At 50.0% G+C, this 24,686-nt stretch overlaps 1 protein-coding gene across 1 annotated transcript in view; it reads right to left on the bottom strand.

Annotated features, from left to right (window-relative positions):
* NFATC2 (nuclear factor of activated T cells 2) overlaps positions 1 to 24,686 on the bottom strand; it is a 73,526-nt gene that overhangs the window by 41,692 nt on the left and 7,148 nt on the right. Inside the window, exons 2-5 of the mRNA XM_053993203.1 lie at positions 22,764 to 23,790; positions 21,189 to 21,357; positions 10,261 to 10,463; positions 8,281 to 8,453 (exon numbers count right to left, since the gene is read on the bottom strand). Of these exons, the coding sequence (XP_053849178.1) occupies positions 8,281 to 8,453; positions 10,261 to 10,463; positions 21,189 to 21,357; positions 22,764 to 23,790 (1,572 nt within the window). The remainder of the gene's footprint in view (positions 1 to 8,280; positions 8,454 to 10,260; positions 10,464 to 21,188; positions 21,358 to 22,763; positions 23,791 to 24,686) is intronic.

Raw genomic sequence — 24,686 nt, 5'->3', positions numbered from 1 at the left:
GTTCCCTACAACACACACAGCTGGAAAACATCAGGAGCTTCCCTGTGAGCAGACCAGGTGGGCAGCAGCTTGGGGCTGGGGAACTGCGAGTTCATGACCTGCACTCCAACTCCTCCAGATTCATCCACCCCAACTGGAAAGGCCTCCAGAGGATCCTGCTCATCTCTTTCCCAGCTGCCTTGGCTGGATTTCAGCTCTCCCTGACAGAGACCCTGAGCACTTGTGTCTTCACTGAGCACGGCTGGCTGCTGAGCCAGAAATGAGGAAATGTGATGCTGGATGTGCAGGGCTGGCCCTGACTCACACCCAGGCAGGCTGTGACCTGACCTGGCACTGCTCTACCGCTCTGCAACCCTCGCAAAGACAAAATTCTCTTGTCACCTGGAGAAAATGTTGCAGTATTTGGTGAGAAAACTCAAGCATTAAACCTTTCACAGCAACTTTTCTAGCTCTGCTGAACCCTTCAGCCACAAGACAGAGATTTTGCTCTTACTAGAGAATAGAGGTAATTCAATAGTTGTAACTTTCTTATGACATTTGAGAGGCATTTTTGAAATCTATTTAAAACTACTTTAGGACTCATTGTTCTTTTCAAGTATGGAACATCTGGGCTAATATACTGCCAGTTAAAAAATATATAGTCAGATTACTTTCAAAGTAGTTTCTTTCACATGGCTGTAGGATTAATTTATTTCCCAAAATACTCACATTTTTGATGAGTTCCTAATTGGATTTATCACAAAGACAGATCTGTAACCCCAAAGGCTTAAGAGTAGATAGCAATCATTAAGAAGCATGTCTACAACAGTCAAGAGAAAACATTTAAGTATTTAAACATTGCCCTGGACACTCCTTATTCCGATTCAATCACCAAATTTTGCTTCCAAAACATCCTAAGTCATCAAAATTCCAGATTAAGCTACATGTCTTTCCAGCTTTGTTGTGTTAATAGAGAGCTTGGTACCTGCCATCCCACAGATCAGTGCTTTCCAAGGCTTTTTCAGCATGAGCAAGGACAGATTTTAGCCTGGAAGTGCCTCTGACTCATCTCAGTGCCATTTGGAGCTGCTGCACCTGGCATGGCTTTGGGCACCTCCAGAAGCTGCTTGCCCTGAGACAAGTGGAGGTGTGCAAACCTCCTGTGCCTCGGCTGTGCTGCAGAGCAATCCCAGCTGGAGGGCTCCAGCTGAGCTCCCCAGTGCACACCCCACACTGAAGGGTTTCCCCTGCCCTGTTTTACCTGAATTCTTCTCCTCCCTCTGGGTGGTCTGAAATCCTTTTCTAATAATAAAAACCCCAGCCACTTTTCATTTTCCAAGGTCTCTTTTTTTCCACCCAAGCCTGTAAGAAGGCATCACCCCCTTCCCCATTTCCACCAGTACAGAGGTTCAAGGTTCAGTGTGGAGCTGCCTCAATAGGATTATTTTTTTTTCCTCTGCAAGAAATATTAATTGCTAATAAATCCCCTTCCTCCAAGGCTCATGATGGGTGCACTGCATGCAATAATTTCACACTATTCCTTCTCTTCCCCCAGGGGTTGGCACTTCATAAAGTGACCTACAGCTACTGGAGTTTATGAGCTTTGAATAAACAAAACACTGTTGATTTAACCAGTTGGGGTGTTTACTTTCAATAGCAACAGTTACTGACATAAGGCAGCAAAGCAAATGCTATAGAAATACTCACACTTGGCCTGAAGCAGTGTGTCAACCTATTAACAGGGGACATTATTTTTCTATTTTATTTGACTGTTTGCAAATCAAGATGTCGTGGATCCGTGGTGCCAAGAAATACAATGCATGCAGTGACACAAGACAGAAAGGGAGCCACTGTCAGAGCCCTGCAGCAGCTGCAGGGAGCTCAGCCTGCAGGGAGCAGCCCCTGCTGCCCACAGCCCAGCCAGGCTCCCCTGCACCCAACTCCTGCCAGCTCCAGCCCTCAGCCCTGTGCCAGCAGCTGGGGAGAAGCTGAGGATGGCCTGAATCTCTGGGCAGCTCACAGGGGATGCACACCTGACCACGGGGACTGTGCCAAGGCAGGCAAAGGTGGCTCCTGCTTCCCCACAGTATCCACACCTCTCCTTTTGCAGCAGAGAGGAGATCTGGCTTTCAGGGGAAAAAAAAAAAAAAAAGGGTATTTTGACCTGCAGAAGTCTGTTGCAGCTCCAAATCTCCCCCACGAGGGTGCCACCCGTTGCTGCTGGGAGGTGACAAGGGACAATCTCAGCTGGAGCAGCCTGGCCTGGTGGAAGGTGTCCCTGCCCACGGCAGGGGGTGGGACTGGAGGAGCTTTAAGGTCCCCTCCAAGCCAAGACATTCTAGAATTCTGTGATGAACTTCTGCTGGAGTGAAGCCCCTCCACACCCTCCAACGCCTGCAGCACAGATCTTAGGTTCTCTGCTGTCCCCACTGCTGACAGTGAGACATCAGAGATTGTGTCCTTGTGACACCTGATCAGGAGGAGCTGGACTGAGGCTCACGTGCAGCTCAGTGAGGACAAAGCCACTGCTACCTGTGACTAACTCACAAGCCAATAAACCAAAAATGTGGCTGTTTAGGAGGGGTGGGGTCACAACTGGCACCCCAGTGCAGTGGCCTCACCAGAACAATTATTCAGATCCCTCTCTGGACACCTCTGTCCTTACCCTGCCCAGAGCAGCCCCAGTTGACCCCAGCTTGCTGGAAGCCTTTGAGCTGGGACTCACCACCCCTGACATGTCTTTCCAAACCCCCAAAGGCTCTTGATCCAGCCACTGATTGCTGTTGGGTTTGAGAAGAGCACATAGAGCAGGATGTCTGCTGCTAAAGAAACCCTGACCCCTGGAAGCAATAGCAGAGGTGTAATTTGTTATGGGATTAATTCTTCCACCTTGGTGCAAACCTCAGAGAGCCAAAGCAAATATTTCATTCCTGCTGTCACACTGGGTTTATTTACCACGAGCTGCCTGTGGTAGGATTGATAGGAGCAGAGCTGCTGTGCTCAACACTTATCCAAGTCATTAATGTTTGAGAGACTTTGATGCCCTCCATCACTCCCTGAAGCATCCTGAGCTCTGCAGTGAGGGAAAAGACAAAGGCTGGGCAGCCAGGGGAGGACCAAGGGCAGGAAACACCTCCAGCAGCCAGGGAGACATCAGCAAAGCAGCCTGGAGAGAAGCAAATTTCTGATCAGAGGGACAGGATCATTTCCCTCCTGGTAGGAGCAGGGAGCAGTGGAAGATGTACAAACCAAGTAAATAAAGCTAATTTCCAGCCCTCGTGGGGAAACCTTGAGAATGTGGTCTAAACTCTGCAAAGAAGAACGCAGTGTGACTGACAACAGTTTCTAATTTGCTGCCAGCAAGACTTAATCAGCAGTTTGTGCAGAGCCATCCAAGCAAAAAGCACAAAAAATAGAGAGCTTTTCTCCACCTCCTCCTCCTCTGCAGATAATTTATGATGTCCTCGCAAAGGAGGAGTGACAAGCAGCAGTGTCAGGTAAGTGTGACACTTTCTGTGAACTGCAGCCAGCTCACCAGGGCAGCGTGTGATGAATGACAGAAAGCCCTGGGGTCACCCCTGTGCCAGTCATCTCCGTGGGTACACACAGCATTTCCCTTCAGTCCCTGCTGCAGGCTCTGCTCAGCTGAAACGCTGCTCAGCAGTCCACGCTCCCTGTGCTGTGCTGCTTGCTCTTGCCACCAGCAGCTCTGAAGACAAGAAGCAAGCAGGAGCTGAGCCCAGAGCAAGGCTGGCAGCCTGCAGGAGGGGCAGGCATCCCCTTCGCTCTGACTGCAGCTTTAAAGACTGAAATATTTCGGTTGCACGTTCAGAGTGGCAAATGTTGTCAGAATTTGTGCTTCAGGAGAGAGAAGATGTTCTTTAGAGAAAGCAGCAGTTTTTCTGTCGGCTGCACTTGCAGCCAACTGCGTGACTGTCTTGAAGTTGAAACGAAAGGGGGGAAAAAATTCATTTAATTCAACCGGAAACTGTGATACTCCCATACTAATCATGGTTATGGTTAAACTTGCAAATGGGTATCTCCCAAGTGCAAAGAGACCATTTGTTTCTGCTTTTCTATCTGAATAAAGCAGGGCTCCTTCTTGCCTGCTGCTGTTGTTCCAAGCAGCACAACTCCCAGCTGAGGAAAAGCACTCGCTGCCTTGCCAAGACAACATTCTTTTACATGACTAGCTCTTTCCTCTGTAGTTATTAATGTGTCACAAATCATAGGCCCAGATTGTCTAATATTATGGGAAAATCTACTAGAAGGAGAGAAAAATAAAGGAAACTTCCAGGGAAATTGATTAAAGGGAAATAAGAAATTTGACCCAATTTAATGGAACAAAATACGGTCAATAATAGAAACTATTTACATTCCTCTAGATGGACACACGGTTCTTTAGCAATAAGTTTTGTTTGTTTTGCTTTTTTACCACCTTGGAACATCTATTATAAGAACAAGATTTTAGTCTCCTTCTCTCGTGCCAAGTGCAATTTAAGTTTGCATTTTAAGGGATTCATGAGCAGAGCTCAGAGTCAGCAAACAGGAATTCCACAAAGCAAGAACTGCGACAGACTTTGGGAAGGTTTAACAGGATTCATTAGAAAAAAAACCGGGGCACAGTGGAGGACACCCTGAGACATTTGCATGAAGCAGTTTTAGGCTGCTGACAGCATGGAGCACAACAAGCTGCCCTACTACCCTGGATTCCATCCTGCTCCTTCTCTGCTCCAGGATGCTTCAGTCGAGGAGTGGAAAGAGAATTGGGGCACCCAGCCTGAGCTCCCAGAGGTCATGACAAATCTGTCTCTTGGAGAGGCAGCCCCGTGTCAACAACTTCTGTAACACCAGAGCCCACCCACTCCCCAAGAACCGAGCTGCAGCTCTCGGTGAAAGGCAAAGGAACAGAGCTGATGTTACAGAAGTCATCCTCATGGCTCAAAAACAACGGTCTGCAAGTGTCAAACCTCTCCGGGAGTGATTTTCCACGTGGCTGTGTTTGAAGGGACAGGTGAACTCAGTCACCCCCCAGCTGCAATGTCACCAGCAGCTCTGGCCCAGCAGGAGCTCACCCAGCAGCAGCTGCTTCAAGCCCAAAGCAGCGAGCTGTCCCGGCAGGGATGGGCACGTGGACACGGACAGCCCTGAGAGTGAGGGGACAGCCCTGAGAGTGAGGGGACAGCCCTGAGAGTGAGTGAGGGGCAGGCCCAGGCCAAGCAGGACACGGGCTCTGGATCCCTCCCACCCCCGTGGGGCTCGCTGCCACCTCACTGACTCAGCCTGCACCAGCAGAAGGGATCTCTCTCACCTTTCCAGCACACACCTACAGCAGCGTGGTTTCCCACACCTGGCTGAGCCATGGCCTGTTGCTACAATTGTCAGAGGGATTTCAAATGCCTTTGCCTCCTCAGTGGCTTCAGGATGAATCAACAGGCAACAGCAGAAAAAAGCTGCTGAATTGTGCAGGCTTGTCTGGGTCTGAGGTCCATTTTAAGGCAGGACTGATCATTTAACAACACATCACCCCCTCGTCCTCCCACACAGCTGCCTGGGGAGGAACTGCTCCGGATGATGCTCTGAACCTGTGAAATCCCCTCCGAAAATCTGTCAAGTGCTGAATGTGACACAGATGAGGTGGAATCAAACAGCCCTCTGAAAAGCAGCTGTTTCACAGTTCTTGCTTCACTGCAGCTAATGATCTGCTGACACTGGTGGGAATTCCTCGGGATCAGCTTCTGGGGAGGAGAGCGCTCGGATACTCTGTTGGTAGCAACAGTGCTCGGGGGGGAGCCCTGGGAAGGGAAATGGGCCGTGATCCTGGAGCTGCTGCTCACCAGGGCTCTCCCAGAGGGACATCATTACTGCTACCAGACAGGAGGGACCCCGAGGAGAGCCCCTGGGGATCAGGGTTCTCAGGTGGCCAAAAAACACCCGAACAAACCAGAAAACAAAGGGGGAAAAAGTGAACCCCAGCAGCACAGAAGGTGGGACAAGAAGAAAACATCCCCCAGCCCCAGGGCCCCTTCTTGGCAGGGCACCTGAGCTTACCTGGGAGTGCCTGGGAGCTCTGCAAGGTGGGCAGATTGGCTGGGACAAGCTGAGGTTACCACCCCTAGTGAGATTTAGGCTGCATTGCTAATGCTGGCTGAGCCCCCTGATGTTTTTAACTATCTTCCCAGAACCAGGCTGAGATCAGGAAGTGCCACTGAAATGCAAAACCAGTGCTAAATATGCAACATACACACTAAATGGCAGAGGCTTAGTACTCCAGATCACTTCATTCCCTGCTTCCTTGAGTTCAGAAAAGCAGTCCTTAACATATCTCCCCAAACTGCCTGTATATCCACTATTCCAAAAGTAAAACTTTCTCATTTTATTCCCTTGGGGATCAAATAAATTTTTTTCCTTGTAGAAGCTTTGCCATCTTCTATGCAGCCAACAGTTTAATACTTTCATTAAAAAAAAAAAGAAAAAAACCCACCAAAACCACTAACAATAAGCCACTTATACTGGTATCTCCACTCTTGGCTTTTTAATACCCCTAAGACTCATCAATGCAAAGACATCTCAGAATAAATACCTCAACATCTTAACCAAGGCTCTGCCACAGCAGTCACTGCACAGGCAAATTAGGTGTGTGCATACAGCTCAGAAAAATGTGATTTATTCTGCAAACCATGCCTGGATTTCTGCTTTAGATGCAGTGATGGGCACAAACACAACGTGCCATTGTGGAAGGGCCCTGGGAATGCCTGGCTTACTCATGCTTGCTTTTCCTGAGGAGAATCTGAGTAGGTGGGGGGTGATCTGTGGGGCTCCCTGCGGGATCCAGGACCAGCCTCCCCCTGCCCCGGTGCTGTTTTCCTGCCCACAGGGTGTAGGAGTTACACCTGGAGTTTCCCCACCCCAGGAGCTCCTCACTGAGCGCTTCCTTTAGCAAATGGAGCTTTGTTCCAGCAGGGACACGTTTGGGGTGGAGGCCACTATTGTTTCAGCCATCTGCTCCCACGGAGGAACGGGACAATTTCCTATGGACAGAGGTGGTGGCTACTCCCACTGCTGTCCCTTCCCCATCACAGAGCCCAGAGACTTCAGTCAGCTGCTAAAAGGCTCTGACAGTTGGTACCTTCTCAGAAACACTGCCCAGAGATCATCCATAGCCATCATCCTCTCCCAGCCTTGCCTGGGTTATTCACTTGTACTGCTTTTTAAAAAGCTGCCTTCAGTAATTCACCAGCCAGTTTGATTTCCCACCCAGGACTGGCTCCTCTCATTCTAAGCAGTTGTACTTAAGTGAAGTCTGCATCTCAATAAATACAGCTCACACGTGAGCGACTCAATGGCTTTCTTCACATGACTTATGGCAAGACAGGTTCTGCTAAAGGGGTGAGTCATTCAGCAAAAGTAGAGGAAAACTGTTCATTACATATTTGTGAAATCCCCAAACCACCAAAAAGGCACCACTTAACAACAAAAAGCATCACAGGATGCACAGGAACCAGTAAGGTGGGCAGAGCCCTTCCAGAAATGACTGTGACACCGGGGGCCTCATCAGAGGCCTCTCTTTCTCAGGATCCAGTCAGTTATAACGAGTGGGAGGTGCAGGTTCTGAGCTCACACACTTATGGGATTTGCACTTCAAAAATCAAAACTGCCACTTTTCTTCTGTCCCTCAGGGGAATACCAGAACCACCTGTGCTTTCCCTGCTTCGGCCTCCTGAGCTGTGCACCCCTTGGCACTGACAGCTAGAAAAAACAAAGACCGGAATGCACCTGAGCCTCGGAACCAAAGCTGCCCCTCCATCTCAGCTGCGTCCCTGCCACAGCTCGGGTCAGATCTGGTCACTCCTCTGGCACCCAGGACTGGCCACAGTGCTTGGAGCCAGCCCAGTCTGAATTCAGACCTCCAGCCACCTGCCACTTTGTGGAGGACAAGTTCTGATTGTGCCTCCGCTCGAAATAAAGCCAGCAAAGCAGACAGCTTGCAGACTTTACCACCAGGGACAGCCCAGCTGTGTCCCTGCACGCAGCCCCGCGCTGCTCCGAGAGCCAGCAGGACCCGCTAATATGTGCACTAACAAATGCACTGCGCAGCAACGCACTAATAAATGGACTTTGCAGAAGCCCCCCAAACCAAGCACGGAGCTTGCTGTCCTCACAAGCCACAGGCGCCTTGAAGAGCGACCTGCCCCCGAACCTCTTCCCGCACCGGGAGTGCCGGCAGGGAAGCGCCGCAGCCACCGCGCGGCCGGCACGGAGGAGCGGGGCACGGGGAGGAGCAGCGCCGGGGATACTCACAGCACTCGATGGGGTTGGAGGCGGCCTGCAGGGACACGATCCTGCCGCTGGGCTCGGGGATGTGCACGCGGAACACCAGGCGCACCCGCGTGTTCTTGCGGCCGATGTCGGTCTCGCCCTTGCGCAGCTCGATGTCCGCGTTGCGCAGCTTCAGGATCCCCGCGCAGTCGATGCTGCAAACACACACAGCCCCGGCTCACAGCTCTGCTCGGGGTGTGCTCCAGCTCTGGGCTGAGAGCAGCTCCAAGGACTTGCTCTGCTCAGGAGCCGCGGAACAAACCCCAGCCCTGCAGCACACCGGGGGTGCTGCTGGACCTCTCCCCGCTCTCTGGCCACAGCAGCAGCTCTCCAAGCATTGAAACCCCAAATCTTCTTTCCTCCCCAGAGCTCTCCCCAGGGCAGGAGCCTCCATCAGCAGCTCTCCCCAGAGCCCAGCCGCCAGGCACTGCCCAGCAGCCCTTCCACACCCGGGCAGGGCAGCTCAGCCCCGTGGGGAATCACAGCAGCTGGTACAGAATCCCCACTGCCCGCACCAGCCAGGCACGTGGAATTCAGCTCCAAAGCAGCGACCAGACTGCTGTGTCCTCCTTTTGCACAGGGCGGGCTCTGCAGCCTGGCCCAGGTCACTGTGGCATCCTCCAAAGCCCGGGGATGCTGTTCCCAGGCAGGCAAGAGCAGATCTTCATTCTCCCGTTCACTGTGTCCCTGCACAAAGGGAGGGTGCAGGGAGCAGGAGGGGGCTGAGCAGCAATGGGAGGATTAGGATTGCTTAAATCAGCACTGCAGCTTAATATTTGGTGTGAGTGCAGGCTGGCTTCTCCAGAGTCCAGTGTAACCTTGCAAACATGCCTGTGTTAAGAAAATGTGACAACTATTTGTCAAGCTCAGCAATAGTTCCCAGAGCAGGCAGTGAGCACTGCTATTAAACAGGCACTGCCAGCCCATTTTGATATCAGTTCTAAAAACACATCATTTCTCTTCTCTTGATATGAATTAAAATCGCATTTGGGGAGGTATAAGCCCAAAGCTCCTTCCTACACCCACACTGTTCCTTGCCCTTGCATATGTGCAGGGGTTTATTATTCCAGGGTTCCTTGTTAGGAATGAGGTATATTTTCTCTAAAAATATGAAGAAAGAATGTGGATTTTGCAATGAAGTAGGGGGGCTTAAAAACATAACTGCTCTGCCAATTTTGTCAGGCTCCTCTGAAGGATGGAGATACAGCTCTTCCCTCTGCAGAGCAATCACTCTCATGCCTGGCACACATTCAAGCCTGAAGTTTTCCGACTGGTGCCCACTTCATCCCTCTGCCTCCATAAAACTGCAAGGAGTAATACAGACAAGATGTGCCTGTACTTGCTTTTCTGTTAACCTATTACAGGAGGAGATCTCACAGCCAAAGCACTTGACTGAGCTCAGAAGAGAGGTTTTGTATTCCATTAAATGTTGTAAATTGCATCCTACCCCTGTTCCTCACGGTGTCCCAGCAGCACAAGGACTTGAGATTCAAGTCTACCTTTCCTGAGAGCGCTACAAACCCATTGTGACTGTGAAGATGATGGATTAGTGAGACACTGGCTGCCCCTGGATCCCTGGCAGTGCCCCAGGCCAGGTTGGACAGGGCTGGGAGCAGCCTGGGACAATGGAAGGTGTCCCTGCCATGGCAGGGGTGGCACTGGATGGGCTTTAAGGTCCCTTCCAACCCAAACCATTCTGTGATTACAGCACTGCAGAAACTGGAATACAGAGCAGAAGTGCCTGCATGGTCACCTGCTGCATGGGAACTCTTCCAGCAGCTTTAACCCAGGTGCTTGTAGCTGGTTTTGTACAAGAGTCTTGCCCTCATAAACCACCCCAGCGTGCTGGAAAGGGGATCCAGAGCATCACTATCCTTTTGAGTGACTCCTTTCCGAAGAGAAAGAACTTCAGTGCCAACTTAATCCGCCTCAACTTTGCTAACAAAAAAGCAATCTACTTACGTTGCCTTCATGTTGTTTTTGGGTTCCAGGGGGATCTCCAGCACTTTGGTGTTGCCAATGATCTTCTCGTAGCTGGTGGTGGTGACGGTTTTGCCCGTGATGCGATGGACCTGGTAGAAGGCGTGGGGCTTCAGGATGCGCTCGTCCGCCGTGCCGATGAAGATCTGCAGCCCCAGGGGTTTGTTCTCCATGTACCCGTGCAGCTGGCAAGACATTAAACATCTGCTGTCACACACTGGGCCTGCAATGCCTTCGGGAACCAAGGAGATTTGCAGACACGTAGAGATAAATGTCGGTATCTGGCTTTGATTCCCTGCTCTTTGAAGCTCACCCTTCCCCCAGGTGTTGGTTCACCTTCAACCATTCCTCTTGTGCTACATTAAAACAGCACCTGCACAGGTAGAGATGGCATTTTGGGTCTGGGACTGAACAGCACATGGATGTCTTAGCTGACCTTAGAGCCTGGGGTTTCTAGGCCTCAAGGACACAGATTCTTCTGTTTTGTTGTTTTTGTTTTTTTTTTTATAAACACCATTTGCTGCAAGGAAACCAGAATGCCTCCATAGAGCGGGAGACAAGGAAATTTCTCCTCCTTTATTAACGTTCAAAATTACAAATCAAACCATTCTAAATTTTTCACATAACCAAAAATGAGAACCAGACATTTATCTACCACATAGCCAGGGACCAAGCTGAAAGGGAACTTTATGGTCTGAGACATGCTAAATTTGTTTTCAATTACTCTGTCCACATACAAAACCTTGATGAAGCCATACAAAGCAAATAGTACTGGAAGATCAGAGAAAAGGAAGATTAAGCTAATGGTATTCATGGCCAAACCAGGGTTTTTTTTCCTCTTTTTTCTTTTCACCAGTCAGCAGGAGGTATCCTTGCACAGAAGGATTAATTCCCCCCTGGAAGGGGACCACATGCAGCATCAATGCAGTGCTGGCAGCCTTCCTCCAGCACGGCAAATGTAAGCGACACTCCAGAGCTATCACTCCTCATCCAGCACACATCCTGGAGGCAACACAGGCAGGGGCTGTGCCCCAGGGACCCCTCCAGCCAAGGCCCGAGCGAGCAGCCCCCCCTGGCATGAACAGCTCCATGAATAGCTCCATTGAAGGCACCAGGCCCTAGGCAGGGGTTGAGCAAGAGCAAGCTGCAGAGCCCAGCCCAGGCACAGCCCAGACACCTCCCATACCTCGCTGGCACCAGTGTTCTGGGGATGGGGAGGAGGGGAATGGGGCAGGAGGCTCTGTGCAAACCTTCAGCTGGCTCTGGGAGCCAGGGGAGGAGTGCCAGGGCTGCTATTGAGGGATGGCCAGGAACGTGATAAACACAGCAGCAGCCACAGGCGCATTTAGAAACGGATAAAGCAGATGGGAGATGAAAGGCAACAGAGGCCAAAACGACAGCTCTGCTGGGAACAGGCACTGATGGGGCAATCAGCCCCTGCTGATCCACAGCCCAGATCCACTGGGAGCCACACGGGAACTCGCCCTAAGCATGGGACTTTCAAAATCCAGCATTTCCTGCCCTTCAGTGCAAAGCCCTTGCGCCACCAAAAGCCATCCTGTCCTCACAAGGGGCGAGGGGGAAGAGCAGTTTTTAAGCACTGAGCGTGTTTATTGTCATGCCTGACAGAGTAATTCTTGGTGGATCCAGCTACAACAACGAGAGCATCCTTTGGACAGGAGGGGCTATTACAGTGACAGCAAAGCAGCTTGTGCTCTCCCCTCTGTCCTGGCAGAACAAAATCCCAGAGTTATGGGTGGGAGACTGAAATGGAGGAAAACAGATCATAAATTACAAAAGAAAATCTGCCCCCAGTGAGCACAGTCAGTAGCAGCTGTACCAGAACTGGCTACATACACAGGGTTTAATAGTGGCCACCTTTAAAAGTAATTTTAAGTGGTGTTTGCTCATACACAGAATGAGTTCCCAAGACAAAACTGCTCATGGATGTCCAATAATGTGCACGTCTGTGGGTGTGTGTTGTATAAATGCATGCAGACTTAAAGAAGAGAGGAATTGATTCCCTGTTCATATGGCACTGTCTGTATTATCTGCTGGCCCAGGGGCATAAAACACACAGTAAAAGGCCTCCTGATCCTCCACAGAACCAGATTTTAAATCAGTTGTTTGGTCAGTGGAAGAAAATTCCTTTTTTTTTTTTTTTTTTATAATTTATGGTATTATGGCAATGTTGTGGGATGATGTAATTGTAAAATCTGAATAGCATTTTAAAATGCAAATACAAAGAGAAAAAAAAGATATATTCAAAAGAGTCAAGTGTCCCCATTTAAAAGGGATTATCCTTGAGCTAATTGCATTTTCAGGGCTAATATAGCGGGATCATTTACCATAACCATTTCCATCTACCTTTCACTTGCTATGAACACAGCAGGATGACTTAAGATCAAAAAAAAATGGAGATGAACAGCTCACAGAAACACTCCAGGAGCTTTAAAATCAGAGTTTTACACTCATCTTCACCACCAATTTAGCACAGCTCTGGTCATGTCACAGCAGCTCTCTCTTCACCAGCACCAGGGAACAGTGATGCTCACCCTGCTCGGCAGGGACGGAGGATCTGTGCTGCTTTTGTGTAGAGAAAATTCACTGCGAGCTAGAATGAATGAATACATCAAAGCCAGGCTTCAGAGAGATGTCTCTTCTTAAAACTGACCTGCTGAAGATTGCCACTGTCAATAAACACTCGCCTCCACTATCCCAGGCAGCTGCTTTAATATTTAACCAAAGCGCCAATCTTTTCTTTGGAGAAGCAAAGGAGGAATAAATTTGACCCTTAAACAAACTGTGAGAAGTGAAGATTTAAAATGCTTTTTAAAACACTAACTTTGAAATTCATTTTTTTCCCCTCCCTTAGCAACAACCAAGCTGCTCTAAAATCCCTGTGTTTCAGTGTTGTTCTGCTCATCAGAGCTGCTCCCCCCAAGCCCTTCCAGGGGAGCACCAGCCCCACACCAAGGTGTGCTTTCACTCTTTCTCACTCTTCTTTCCATGGAGAAAACAAAATCATCTGGATTTCAGTTTCAAGAGAGCGAGGATCAAGAAAGATTTATGAATACAGAACTCGGGGAGGAAATATTTTTGTGTATTATAAGGTGACCTATTCACAATAAAACTCCCCCAAACTGTATACAGATCGAGCTGGAAAAAACCCAACTCCTTTGAGTCACATTTGCCACAAGGGGAAAGAGAAGCCAGACATGATGTGTACCTTTCCATACTCTATTTTGGGACTTTAAGATCCTATTTCTTTCAGTTGAAAGATTTTTCTTAAACTTTGCTTTTACCCGACTCTTACAATATTAACACAGCCAGACATGGGCTGGTCTGTGACCTGAGGAAATGCAAAGCACTTTGGCAGATAAACAAATAACATCATTCCAAAAACAAGGAGAGTTTTCTTGTTTGGTTTGCTGCTATGATTGGGTTTCTAAACAAAATGGAAATGTGTGGCACGATTAAAAGCATCATCTCACCTCTGCAGAAATCAAATTCATTCTGCACTCCATCCATGGATCAATACCAGTCAAATTTGGGAAAGGGGGGGGATTTGAGTGCCATTTGCAGAAGGCACCCGTGTAATTCTGCATGCAAAAATGAGCAGATGTGCCCTTAGCTGCTGAGTTTGCTCAGTTACACACCCAGCACCAGCCCTGTGATGGCCCCGGCAGCGCAGCCATCAGGAGCACACACCAGGCACATGAAACACTTCTCTCCTCCTGCTCTGTTCCAAAACTCAGAGGCCCCAGCTCCAAATACACAGCACTTACAGCCAGAGGTGTTAATTCCCTTCTAAACCATTCCCTGCCCAGTGCTGAGATGGCCCAAACCCTGCACCCGACCAGCTGGCTGGGGGATGTGAAACACAGGGTCACCTTTGCTGTGCTGCACAAAGAGCAGATCTCTGCACAGGTGAAGGCTGCAACACTGCTTAACTGTGCTAAAATCGAGGGATAAATTCACAGCAGAGTCAGAAAGCAAGGAACTCTTTCAAGATTCTCTAAGTGATCACCTGTAGATACAACATGTCTCTACAGAGGGAAATCAGTGAAATTTTGAAGTTTAGATCTTTCAATCTGGGATGTGCTTTCTTGAATTTAAATATTATTATAATTTATGTAGAATTACATTATTAGCAGGAAAAAGAGAGATTCATAGGAAATAGATAACTTTTTTATTCTTGCCCAGGAGCCAGGCCAGAGAGGGGCAGTGATTTCCCAGGTCCTGCAGGGGATGAGCAGCCAAAACCCAGTGAGAAACCCGTGGTGCCCTGTGCCCTGCTACAGGGAATGCTGACCCCGTCCTGCAGGCACCCCAAACTGGCACTTCAGGCACCACTCAGCACCCCAGTTCCCAGCAGTATTGCAAGCTTTGCCTTTTCACTGCTGGGCTGCAGAGCCAGATTTTCTTGGGGATTTCTACTTTAGCTGTTGCACATCAAAATCCTCCGTGCAGGGCTGGGCTTTGCACGGTGAAAGCAGCAGCATCTGCAACCCGTGCTGGGGCGTTTGAAGAGCCCCAGAAAGAGCCTGTGAGACCGACTGCTCTAGAGACTACAAAGGAGTAATTTATTTCCCAATTTATTCACCCCAACAGAGCTCTGCCTGTGGGGCATTTAGGTCTTTCTCCCTGGGATGGACAAAGCTGCATCTTTAGAGCACCTTCCTGTCCAGACAACGCAAGCCGTGGCCAGCAGGAAAGTATCGATGTGGGGAAGGGATTCACTTGGCTTCTCTAGCTTTTATCTGCTCGAAAGCACTCAGCTGGCCGGGTCTCCGGGCTCAGGGTCCGTGACTGTGTCCCTCTGGCTGTGTTCCCTGGAAGTCACTCGGGGCGTGCACGTGTGTGGTCAGCTCGGGCGATTCACACTCGTCCCGGCCGGCAGCGACAAGTGGGAAAACAGAGCCCGGCGAGCAGCGTTTAATGAGAAGCGAGCACAAAGCCGTGAGAAATCGCTTCCTCCCGCGGCTCCCCTTCCTGCTGCCGTGCCGGAGATAAGCGCTGCGAGCCGGGGCTGCGCTGCCCGCCCTCCTCCGCTCCGGCCAAAGCGGAGCCAAAGCCCCGCCAGCGCTCCGACACCGCCAACCAGCCCTGCGCCAGCCCCAGCGCTCGCTCCGAGCCTTCCAGACCCTCTGAGAAGATGTTCTGGGCCAACAGCCCCGTTTCAGTCCCCTTTTCCTGCCGCACGCAGCTCCAGCCTTGGATTTGGGTCGTTAATCCCCGCTGACCACAATGATGTCAAGGATTTTTCTGGGGAGGTTCTTTGCTCAACAATACTCATAGCGAGATGGAAAGTGTCACTGCATTGTCTCAGGGAGAGTGGCTTATCAATAACTGTCAGGACTCCAACAAAGACCTCGTCCAGCCACTGTATCTTGTAGCAGCTCCTCCGCCTGCCTCACTTGGAGCTGACATTGAGCAACAAAGCCGAATCTTCTCACATGGTTTTGTTCAATTTAATGTACTTGGGACACTGCAAAAGAACGCAAACCAGAAGGAAATCTTTGCCTTAGTTCCTTTTGCTCCCTACCAAAGCTGTCGAAAAAGGCCTCTGTAGGAAATCCTTTGGAACATCTGATTCTGCTAAATTATGATTTTTTTGACACTCGGTTTTAAGTGTTTCTTATTTTGGTGACAGTTTAGCCAAAATTCCAAGGGCTGAATCTCACTTGCTCTGCTGCTCCCTACAGTAAATGAGAACCAAACTTCCAGTGTCTCACTGGGATTTCTGCTTTGAGATGGGGTTAACCCAGGTCTGGGACAGAGACACAGACAGCAGCTCTTGGGAGAAAGCAGTCGGGAGGGTTTGCTCCTGGCTGACCTCACACCGCAGTGTAAGCAAGTTGTTTCCTCTCTGGGCTCCAGTTTCCCTGCCCCTCTGAAGAGCTGCTCCTGTTTTCAGCATGCTTTGACTATCTCAGACAACAGTTTAAAAGAAGAGGCACAATGCATCTGCCCATGTACAGGGAGGAGGATTTGGAGATCTCATTTTCACAGCTGGCTAAGAAAACCAACTTGTGCCATTAAAGCTCTTCCATGCACACTCATGTCAAAAGAGCTAAACCTCCCCAGCATGACAGAACTCGCTGTGCCACGAGGAAACCAGAGGGTGAAAATTTGATGATTTTGACAGAATCACACTGGGAGAGTCCCTGAGCACGGGGCTCTGGCAGCAGTCAGCAAAGCTGGACCCTTGCCAGCTGTCAGAGGCATTGTGGAACCAGCCCAGCCCAGCTGGAGCAGAGCAGAGGGTGGCAAAGCAGGGCTCTTCTAAAACCTCACCTTCCTCTGCCACGCTCAGCTCATCCTTCCCCAGGAGCATCCCCCTGTGCAACCCCGGTGTGGCACAAAGCTTGACAGCAGCCGTGGTGACAGGGGGCAGGATGTGGCAGCACCAAGAGCAGCCTGGAGATGAATCCCAGTCCAAAATGATGGATTTGACTGCACTGAGCCAAATCCCCAGAGCTGAGCCCTCTGCCAGGGCTCAGTGCTGGGCCTCCTGCAAGGTGGCTTTGGGGCCCAGGAACCCACCTTGGCCTTGGCTCAGGCACTGGGCAATGGACTCAATGTCAGCCAGATCTTGAAAATATCTTGGCCAAAAAGCATTTTTGTGGGGGAAAAAAAAAAAAAAAGGAAAATAAGAAAAAGTAAAAAAATAGTGAGTCTCAGGAACCTCTCTCCTCCTCAGTTTCTTTCATGCTGAAACCCACAACACAAGGCATGGTTAGAGAGAACAACTCGGGTCTGCTGTAAGCATCAGGGCTCAACAGTGGTTTCAGAATGACAGAGAGACCTCAGATAATTGTCCCTGAGCAGCAGGCAGGAGGAGTCCTGTCCCCCCCGAACACCCTGAGCCTGGTGAGCAGGACACTCCCCGCGACACGGGAGACCTGGCTGGGAGCCCTCACCTGGGCACTTCCAGCTGCACAGACAGCAGTCTTGAGAGAGCAAGGGAGAGCTGAGGGCTCAGCTGGGCAGGGAAGCCCGTGAGCAGAGAGCTCTGGTGGGAGTTTTCAGGACACTGCCCACGCTGTGTGAACTCCTGCAGGTACTCCTGAATGGGGTGAGCTCTGTGCTGGAAGCACCCACATCTGAAATCCCAGTTTTGCTTTACACAGTCCTGCAGCGAGAACCTACAGGAAATAATAATAACTAAACCTTGCATCTGCCTCTTCCAGGAGTATTTGTGACCCACAAAACCTGCACAGCACAGGCATCCCCCTCAAACCAGCTGGTACACGCTGCTTCCCCTCACCTCTGCCAAAACTCCGCTCCATCAAAAGCAACGTATTCTCAGTTAGGCTCGACAGTTTCAGTGAGAGCTTTTCATGCACCTCTGCTCAGAGTTACAGCCATGCCTGCAGCCCAGCAGGGGGGCTGCTGACCTACCCTTACATTTGATGGCATATTAGTTCTGAAGAGAATTTCCCAGGCGCAGCTAAAATCCCTGCTTTGGCCGCTGCACGTCAATCCCTGCAGCAGCTCACACAACCACAGTAAATCCATCCACGGCCAGAGCCCAAAGCTCAAGGGGCCCCTACAACGACCCCATTGTGCAAACAAGCCCTGTGGTCCTGCAGGTAAATCAGGTGTGAGAGGTGCAGGTGCTTTGTCACACCAAACCCAGCTCCAGACCAGGCGAGTGACGGCCGCGAGAGCGGCACAAAGATGCTGAGCAGCACCAGCCGGCTCCAGCACAGCCTGGCCTCGCCCTTCCCCGCACAGGGGCCTCGGGAAGGTGGGGAAAAGGACAAACTCAGCTGCTGGGATGTGCCCTCGGCAGCAAACCCCCCTGGGAGGGCTGTCGGGGCTTCAGCAGGGCTCCAGCCCGGCCCCGGTGTGAGAGCGCGAATCACACCGTGAGCTGTGATTTGGTTTTGAGTTTCCATCAAAGGCTCTGGTTTCACTAACACGCCAATGAATTAGCTGAATGTTGGAAGTCACATACAGTTAAAAGTCAGAGCCCCATGGGAAGCCCAGGCTAAGAAACAATGTCTCCTTTGACTGCGAAACCACAAGAAAACACAGACGGCAAAATTCAAATATAAAAGGAAAGTGGAACATACGTTTGTTATTGTAAAGCAGCTCCTGTGAGCTCCACTAACAACTCTGCCATTCCAGCTTCTTTTTAATAAGAAAAATTAAAAGAGGCAGTGAAAGTCACCACAATTTTAAAAGTTAAAGCCCAGGGGAACGTTGGGCTGGCTGTGCTGAACAGGAGCCCCTCTCTGCACAGCCTGCCTGCTCTGGAGAGGAGAAGCGAGGAGGAGCCTGGCACACAGGGGTGGAGGGGCTGGGGGTGCCTGTGCCTGCCCCTGCCCTCACCTGAGCACTGGGGTTTTGCAGCCCTGCTCTGCATTTGGATGTTGTACCAAGGTAAACAGCTGGGCCGTGGATTTAACCTCTGCCATTACACTCCAGGGTTGTTCTTGCTCTGCCACCTCTCTCCCAGCCACATCCAAAAGCTCTTTGCACAGGAGCAGCCACTGCCTTTCCCACTGGACAGGCTCTTGCACAGCCTTGACTGGAGCAGCTGGGTACAAATAAGCAGTTTGGGGATAAAAAAGCTGGGAACCAAACACGCCTCCCCCTCCTCTGTGGCCTCAGTGACCGGGGGGACCTGCAGGCTGGAAGGAGCATGGAAACTTCAGCTTTGTCCTGGCTACAAAGCATCTCCTGGCTATTCTCAGCACCTTAACATGCAGGGGATACTCACATCCCTAAAACCTGAGCTGCTCTACAGTTAACACAAGCTGTAGGTTCCTCCCAGGAGCGACTCAAACACCTGAGCTGGGAGCCCGTGCTTCTCCACGTGACTACACGGCCCTGAAATCAGAGATGTGAGCATTCCGTGGCATGCATGGCTTCTCCCCCTCCTCCTGGCACAGCCAATGTCCCACTCTGCCTGTCCAGCTTCCCAGAGGCTTTGATCACCAGACCCTTCTCCTGCCATGCTTGGAGTGCACAACTGGTGCAGAGCCTTGAGCACAAACTCGAGGCGTGACACGTGAAGAAGAGGAAGCAGCATCAGAAAGATAAACCACAAGATAAGGCTTGGAGGATATGAGATCTGCTGGTCTGTAGCTTCAGAGAGCCCAAAAGAAGAAATCTGCATGCAAAATGCATTTTCCAAAAAATAAATATTGCAGACCAACCCTGTGCTGCAAAAACCAGCCAAGATCTCTTCTGCCAGCAGATTCAGCTGGGTAATTAGTCACGTGGAGGGTTAATTGAAGGCTTTTTTTTAAATCAGATTTGTTGCAAAAGAGATTGCATTTTAGAAAAATACTCTGTGTACATTTAAGAACACAAAAGTTAAACTTCACAGAGGGGAAAGAAGGAGAGGGAAAAAAAAAATAAACCCCTCGAAGCCAAATAACTTCTGACATGAAAACTTTGGATTTTACTAGCATCCCCCAGCCTGAGATGTCATAAACCATACAGGTGCAACTATCTCATTACTTGGCATCCATATGAACTTGGTTATGTTCAAGTGAACACAAATTCAACAAATACTTCCAGCTTTACAATAAACCTTCAGAAAGAAACTGTCCATATTTTCCCCAGATGCAGGCACAGCTGTGCAGAGGCACATCTGCTCGGGGAACTAACGTGGACATTTGAATTTATAGTTTTAGATCCTGAAGCTTGATGGCAAATTACGATAAAACTAGCAATATTGGTTCCTGTCTTCAACAGAAAATATAAATGCCTCTTTGATTGATATTGATTGCAGGCAGGAAACAAATTCTATTTCTGCACATCACAAGAAACTCCTTCATTGCAATAGGGACCCTGTTGATAGGAATACCTTGGCAGGGTAAGTGATACTGCAGTTGCAAGCAAACTGAGAAAGGAGCAAGTGCTGATTGGTATCATTCCTGCTTCTAGGCAGCTTCAAACACACCACAGGAGGCTACGACCCTGTCAGACCCAAAGCAAAAAGCCTGCATTACTGAGGTATGGCAAATGGCACTGCTGTTTATTATTACCCTGCACCCTTTACTCAAATACCCAGGCCATGCATGTAAGTCCAGCTCCATCAAAGCAAACAAATTCATTGATTTAACAATTTATGGCTTGATTTTAAAAGGGAGTGAGCCTGCAGGGGAATACTGAACATATGTTTGAAGTTAAGCACAAATCAACCCAGTGAAATTAGTGGTATTGATCACATGCTTGAAATTACACATAAATGTTAATGTTTTCCTGGTTCCTGCAAGCCCTGAGCGTGTCAGGAACATCTGTGGGATGCAGCCAGCTTTGTTTAGTGAAGGCTGGAGCTGTGGCTGTCCTGTTCAGCTTCCACACATCATTGCAGCACTCTCCCACTGACACAGCACAGCCCCGACCCCAGCCTGGCTTTGGCTTTCCTTCAGGAAACATGGGCTGAAAACAGGGGAAATGAGGGAAATGACTGATGTGCCCCCACTTGGCTACAACTGCAGCTACTCAGCCACTATTTCATAGCACCCTTTGAAAGGTGAAGGAAAAGCTGTTCACACTCCAAACAGAAGAAGGGCTCAGCTCATTCACCTCTCAGGTCAGCAAAGGGACAAATTCATTCTCTCCACCACTGGCAGCCTGAATTTTGCTCACTTGTTTCAGCAGTGGCTTGCCAGGCACCTTATGACAGCCGTGACAGGGGATCACACGAGGTTTACACAGCCCAGAAAAGGCAGCAAATCCATTGCCCACATTTCTGAGCTTTCAGAAACCAATCCAAACCAACCTTCCCGGGGCGCCGCACTTCGCCACGGCTCAGCTCCGACCCTTTAAGCACATCCAAAAGCTCACAGGGTGCTCCTCTCCCAGGGACAGCCCCCAGCGAGCATTTCAGAGATGGACTTGTGCCCCCCCCCTTTTCCTCCAGGAGGTCCCCAGTGCCTTACCTGGACCACGGGGTGGCCCCCGGTGGGAGCCTTGACGGCGCCGCGGCTGCCCTCGGTCTCGTAGTGCGCGCGGTGGTGGGGCTTGGGCTGCACCTCGATGCGCAGCTCGTAGGAGCCAGACTGGCTGGACAGGGGCCACTCCAGGGGAGGGAGGGACTGCACGGGCAAGCTGGGACACAGAGAGAGAGAGACACACCACCAGGGAAACTCCTGAGAACCTGATTTCTCAAAGCCTGATCCCTCCTTCCTCCCAGCGCCCCACCTGAGACATTCAGGTGTCTGCTACGGATTCCCACGAGATTGTGCTGAGCTGCTCGCATCTGGCTGCAAGCTCTGCTGAGAAGACAATTTCTGTGGGCCCATCTCCTTGCAGGAGAGAGTAAGATATATCTGTTCCTTAAACAGAAATATCTGTAGCAGTTACATTTCTTCAGAGATCCCCCACTTTCATCTAGCTTTTGTTTTTTCAAAGATCCCCCTCTTTCATCTAGCTTTTGTTTTTTCGAAGACCCCCCTCTTTTATCTAGCTTTTGTTTTTTCAAAGACCTCCCTCTTTCATCTAGCTTTTGTTTTTTCGAAGACTCCCCTCTTTTATCTAGCTTTTGCTGTGTGTCTCCAACTTGGATCACAGAACACGTATTGTGAAATATTAACTCCATTTGCCATTACCTACCAGTTGTGCAAATTAACAATTGTTATGATCTCCATAAATATTAAAATGCACATCAATAAAGTGCTAAATATTCTTACCTGGTACTAGTTTTCCTGTTATGAAAACACATAAGGGTTTATGACATGAAACTAATACACTGCAATGTACACCTAAAGCCTGCACTGGATTTTAAACCACTCTGAGTCCAGGCTGCTGCCAGGACTGGTCTGACAAGCCAAGGGAAGTCACAGCCTGTGCTCTTTCACTCACAGTTTGTGTTTAGCAGGTCAGGAACACCCTGGGACGACGTCGGCGTGGGGACAGCCCCAGTGGCCAGCGGGATGGCACTGACAGGGTGCCAGCAGGGACTGGCAGCAGTCACACACTTGGCACCCTCGCTCCTGGCATTTGCCACAGAGTCAGACAATGGAGGGCTGAGATCTGGGCTAAGGGACAGCTGACAAATTAACAGCCAACACTAAGTCACTGGAGCTGACCGAATGTTGTCTGACCTGGAGCTCTGTTTTGAGTCAGGCATTATTTAAAGCATTTCCTTGGTGGAAATTTGCAAGTGACTTTACAAAAGCAGTCCCACCATGTTAAGAGCAGCAGGATGGCACCAGAGTGTTCGGCCTTTGTCAAAGGCTGTCTGCAATCTGCTATTTAGGCAAATCATTTGGAAATTTGTAGCGTGCTATGCTATCAGTGAACCTCTTTGGTGATGCTTCTTCAAAGCTCTGATTTTTTCATCTCAGAATCCTAATGGACCAGGCTCCCAATAACCAGTGCTGTCCCTGAGCACTCAGCTCTGGTCTGCAGCAGGACGTGCCCAAGAAAACCCTCCCTAGGGATCATCAGCCATGACAGAAGGCACCAAACCATGAAAAACCATGGAAAACACACCCACAGGAAGCATCGCATACCTGCAGATCGGTATTGCAGGCACCAGCTGCTTTGTCCAGGATGGAGGAACCAACAGAATGGATTCTGGAGCCGAGTTTCTCCTGTCCTCCTGCTCACAAGGCCCGTGGAAGTCAACGGTCTGAAAGACGTGACACGGAATGCTGTTTTTGTGGGAAGACATGGATGGAGGATCCGGGCTGGTTTTCCAGATTTTCGTGGGGACGCCACAGGAAGGATCCGTGGGAAGGCTGCTCATAGCATCCATGGAAAGGGGAGCGCTGGCCAGCTGTGTGTAAGTAACTGCAGAGGTGTCTTCTCCCAGGGGCACGCGAGGAGAGGGCTGTGGAGAGGGGGTCCGTGAGTGCCGAGGAGAGGCGGAGGGCAGCTGAGTGCTGTAGAGCCCGGTGCAAGAGTACCTCCGCTTTGCACCTGGCGACGAAGACCTTGAGTTGGGACAGGGTGATGGTGAATGGCGTCCCAAGCAGGCTTCCTCCGTGATGCTTGTTCGTGGTGACATTATTGGAGAGGTTCTAGGAGAATAATGAGTATGGATGTTTTGAAACTGTGGACAAAGGTCATCACTAGGACCATTATTTGGTGAAACACATGGTGATGTGCAAGGAGATACATTTGTCTCTGAAATGAAACTTGCAGAGGAGCCGCTACTAGCTGGGCTCAGACACAGTGGTTCTCTGTAGCCCTCAAAGCCAGGGACAGGCAGGGTAACCCTCGGGCTAGTGGTGGCTGAGTTTGGCTGATGTTCTACCAACAGAACATCTGTGTCTCTGCTGCGGAAGGGACCCCCCGAATGAATCAGTTCATGATATGGAGTTATTTCAATCCTAGGGCTCGGAGCAGAGGCCCCTGCGGCGTTGGCAGGGTGTGTAGGTGTTGGCCCTATGCTATCTGGCTGTCCATATCTGCCCATGGGATCTGCAGAAAGGCTAGGAAAAGGCAGGGGGCATGGCTTGAGGCCACAGTCCAAGACATCATGAGCGTATGTAACTCCAGAGGGTGGGCTGTTGGTTTTATGTGGAGTCGGTTCTTCTGGAAAAAGAAGGGTCTCTTTAAGACTGTAAATATTGTTACAGAAGCTGAGCAATCATGGATTAAAAAAAAAAATGCATATTTATAAACTGGTTGTGATCTGATATTAGTTTATTATTTAATTCTTTTTCACTGCAGTTAATGCCTGTGAGAAGTACTGGATTAAGAGCCAGGGAAGCTCAAGTGCTCAGGGCAGGTGCAGCGTGGACCGAAGCACTGCAGACAACTCCAGCCGGGCTCCTGCTGCCTGAGCCTCACCTGAGGGATCCCCTGGGCAGGTCAGCAGCGTGTCAGCCCCTCTGTCCACAGCAGGGCTGCCCTCCTGCCAAGGACAGCCCTAAGTGACACCTCGGGTGCTGTGACTTTGGTCACATTTTGCCAACTAGGAGCTGGACTGAGACCAGCACATCACAAAATCGCTTCCAAACAGGTCTACATAAAACCAGACGTTGAGGAACAGCTTTTGGAGAAGGGAGAAACACCTTCCTTACACAGCCAAACCCAGCCAGGAAAGGCTTCATGAACCAAAGCTGAGCTCAAACTCTTAAACTGAAAAGTCAGTTCTGTGTGATGATTTGTTTGGCTCTGTATCATGACAGCAAGTTTGGTGACAGGTTTCATGTGAGTCAGAAAACACCTTCACAAATATTTGTTAGAGAAGAGAGGGAGGGAGAAAGAATCCAGCCCTGTGGTTAAGGGCAATCACATTCCAATTTCAGCCCAGGGAACATTTTCAGACAGGAATTATAAAATACACAATAACAAGTAAGTGTTCAGTAGAACCCTCTCTCTGCTGGGACCAAAAATCCTCAGTTTTCAGAGATTTTGCAAACTCTGCCCAGGCTGCAGAGCACAGGGATGCTTCCAGGGAACACAGAATTCCCACCAGCCCTGCA

Source organism: Vidua macroura, chromosome 17 (genome assembly GCF_024509145.1).
Source record: "Vidua macroura isolate BioBank_ID:100142 chromosome 17, ASM2450914v1, whole genome shotgun sequence".
NCBI classification, from domain to species: domain Eukaryota; kingdom Metazoa; phylum Chordata; class Aves; order Passeriformes; family Viduidae; genus Vidua; species Vidua macroura.
Note: the sequence above shows the minus strand (reverse complement) of the source record. Positions and strands in the feature narration are given on the sequence as shown.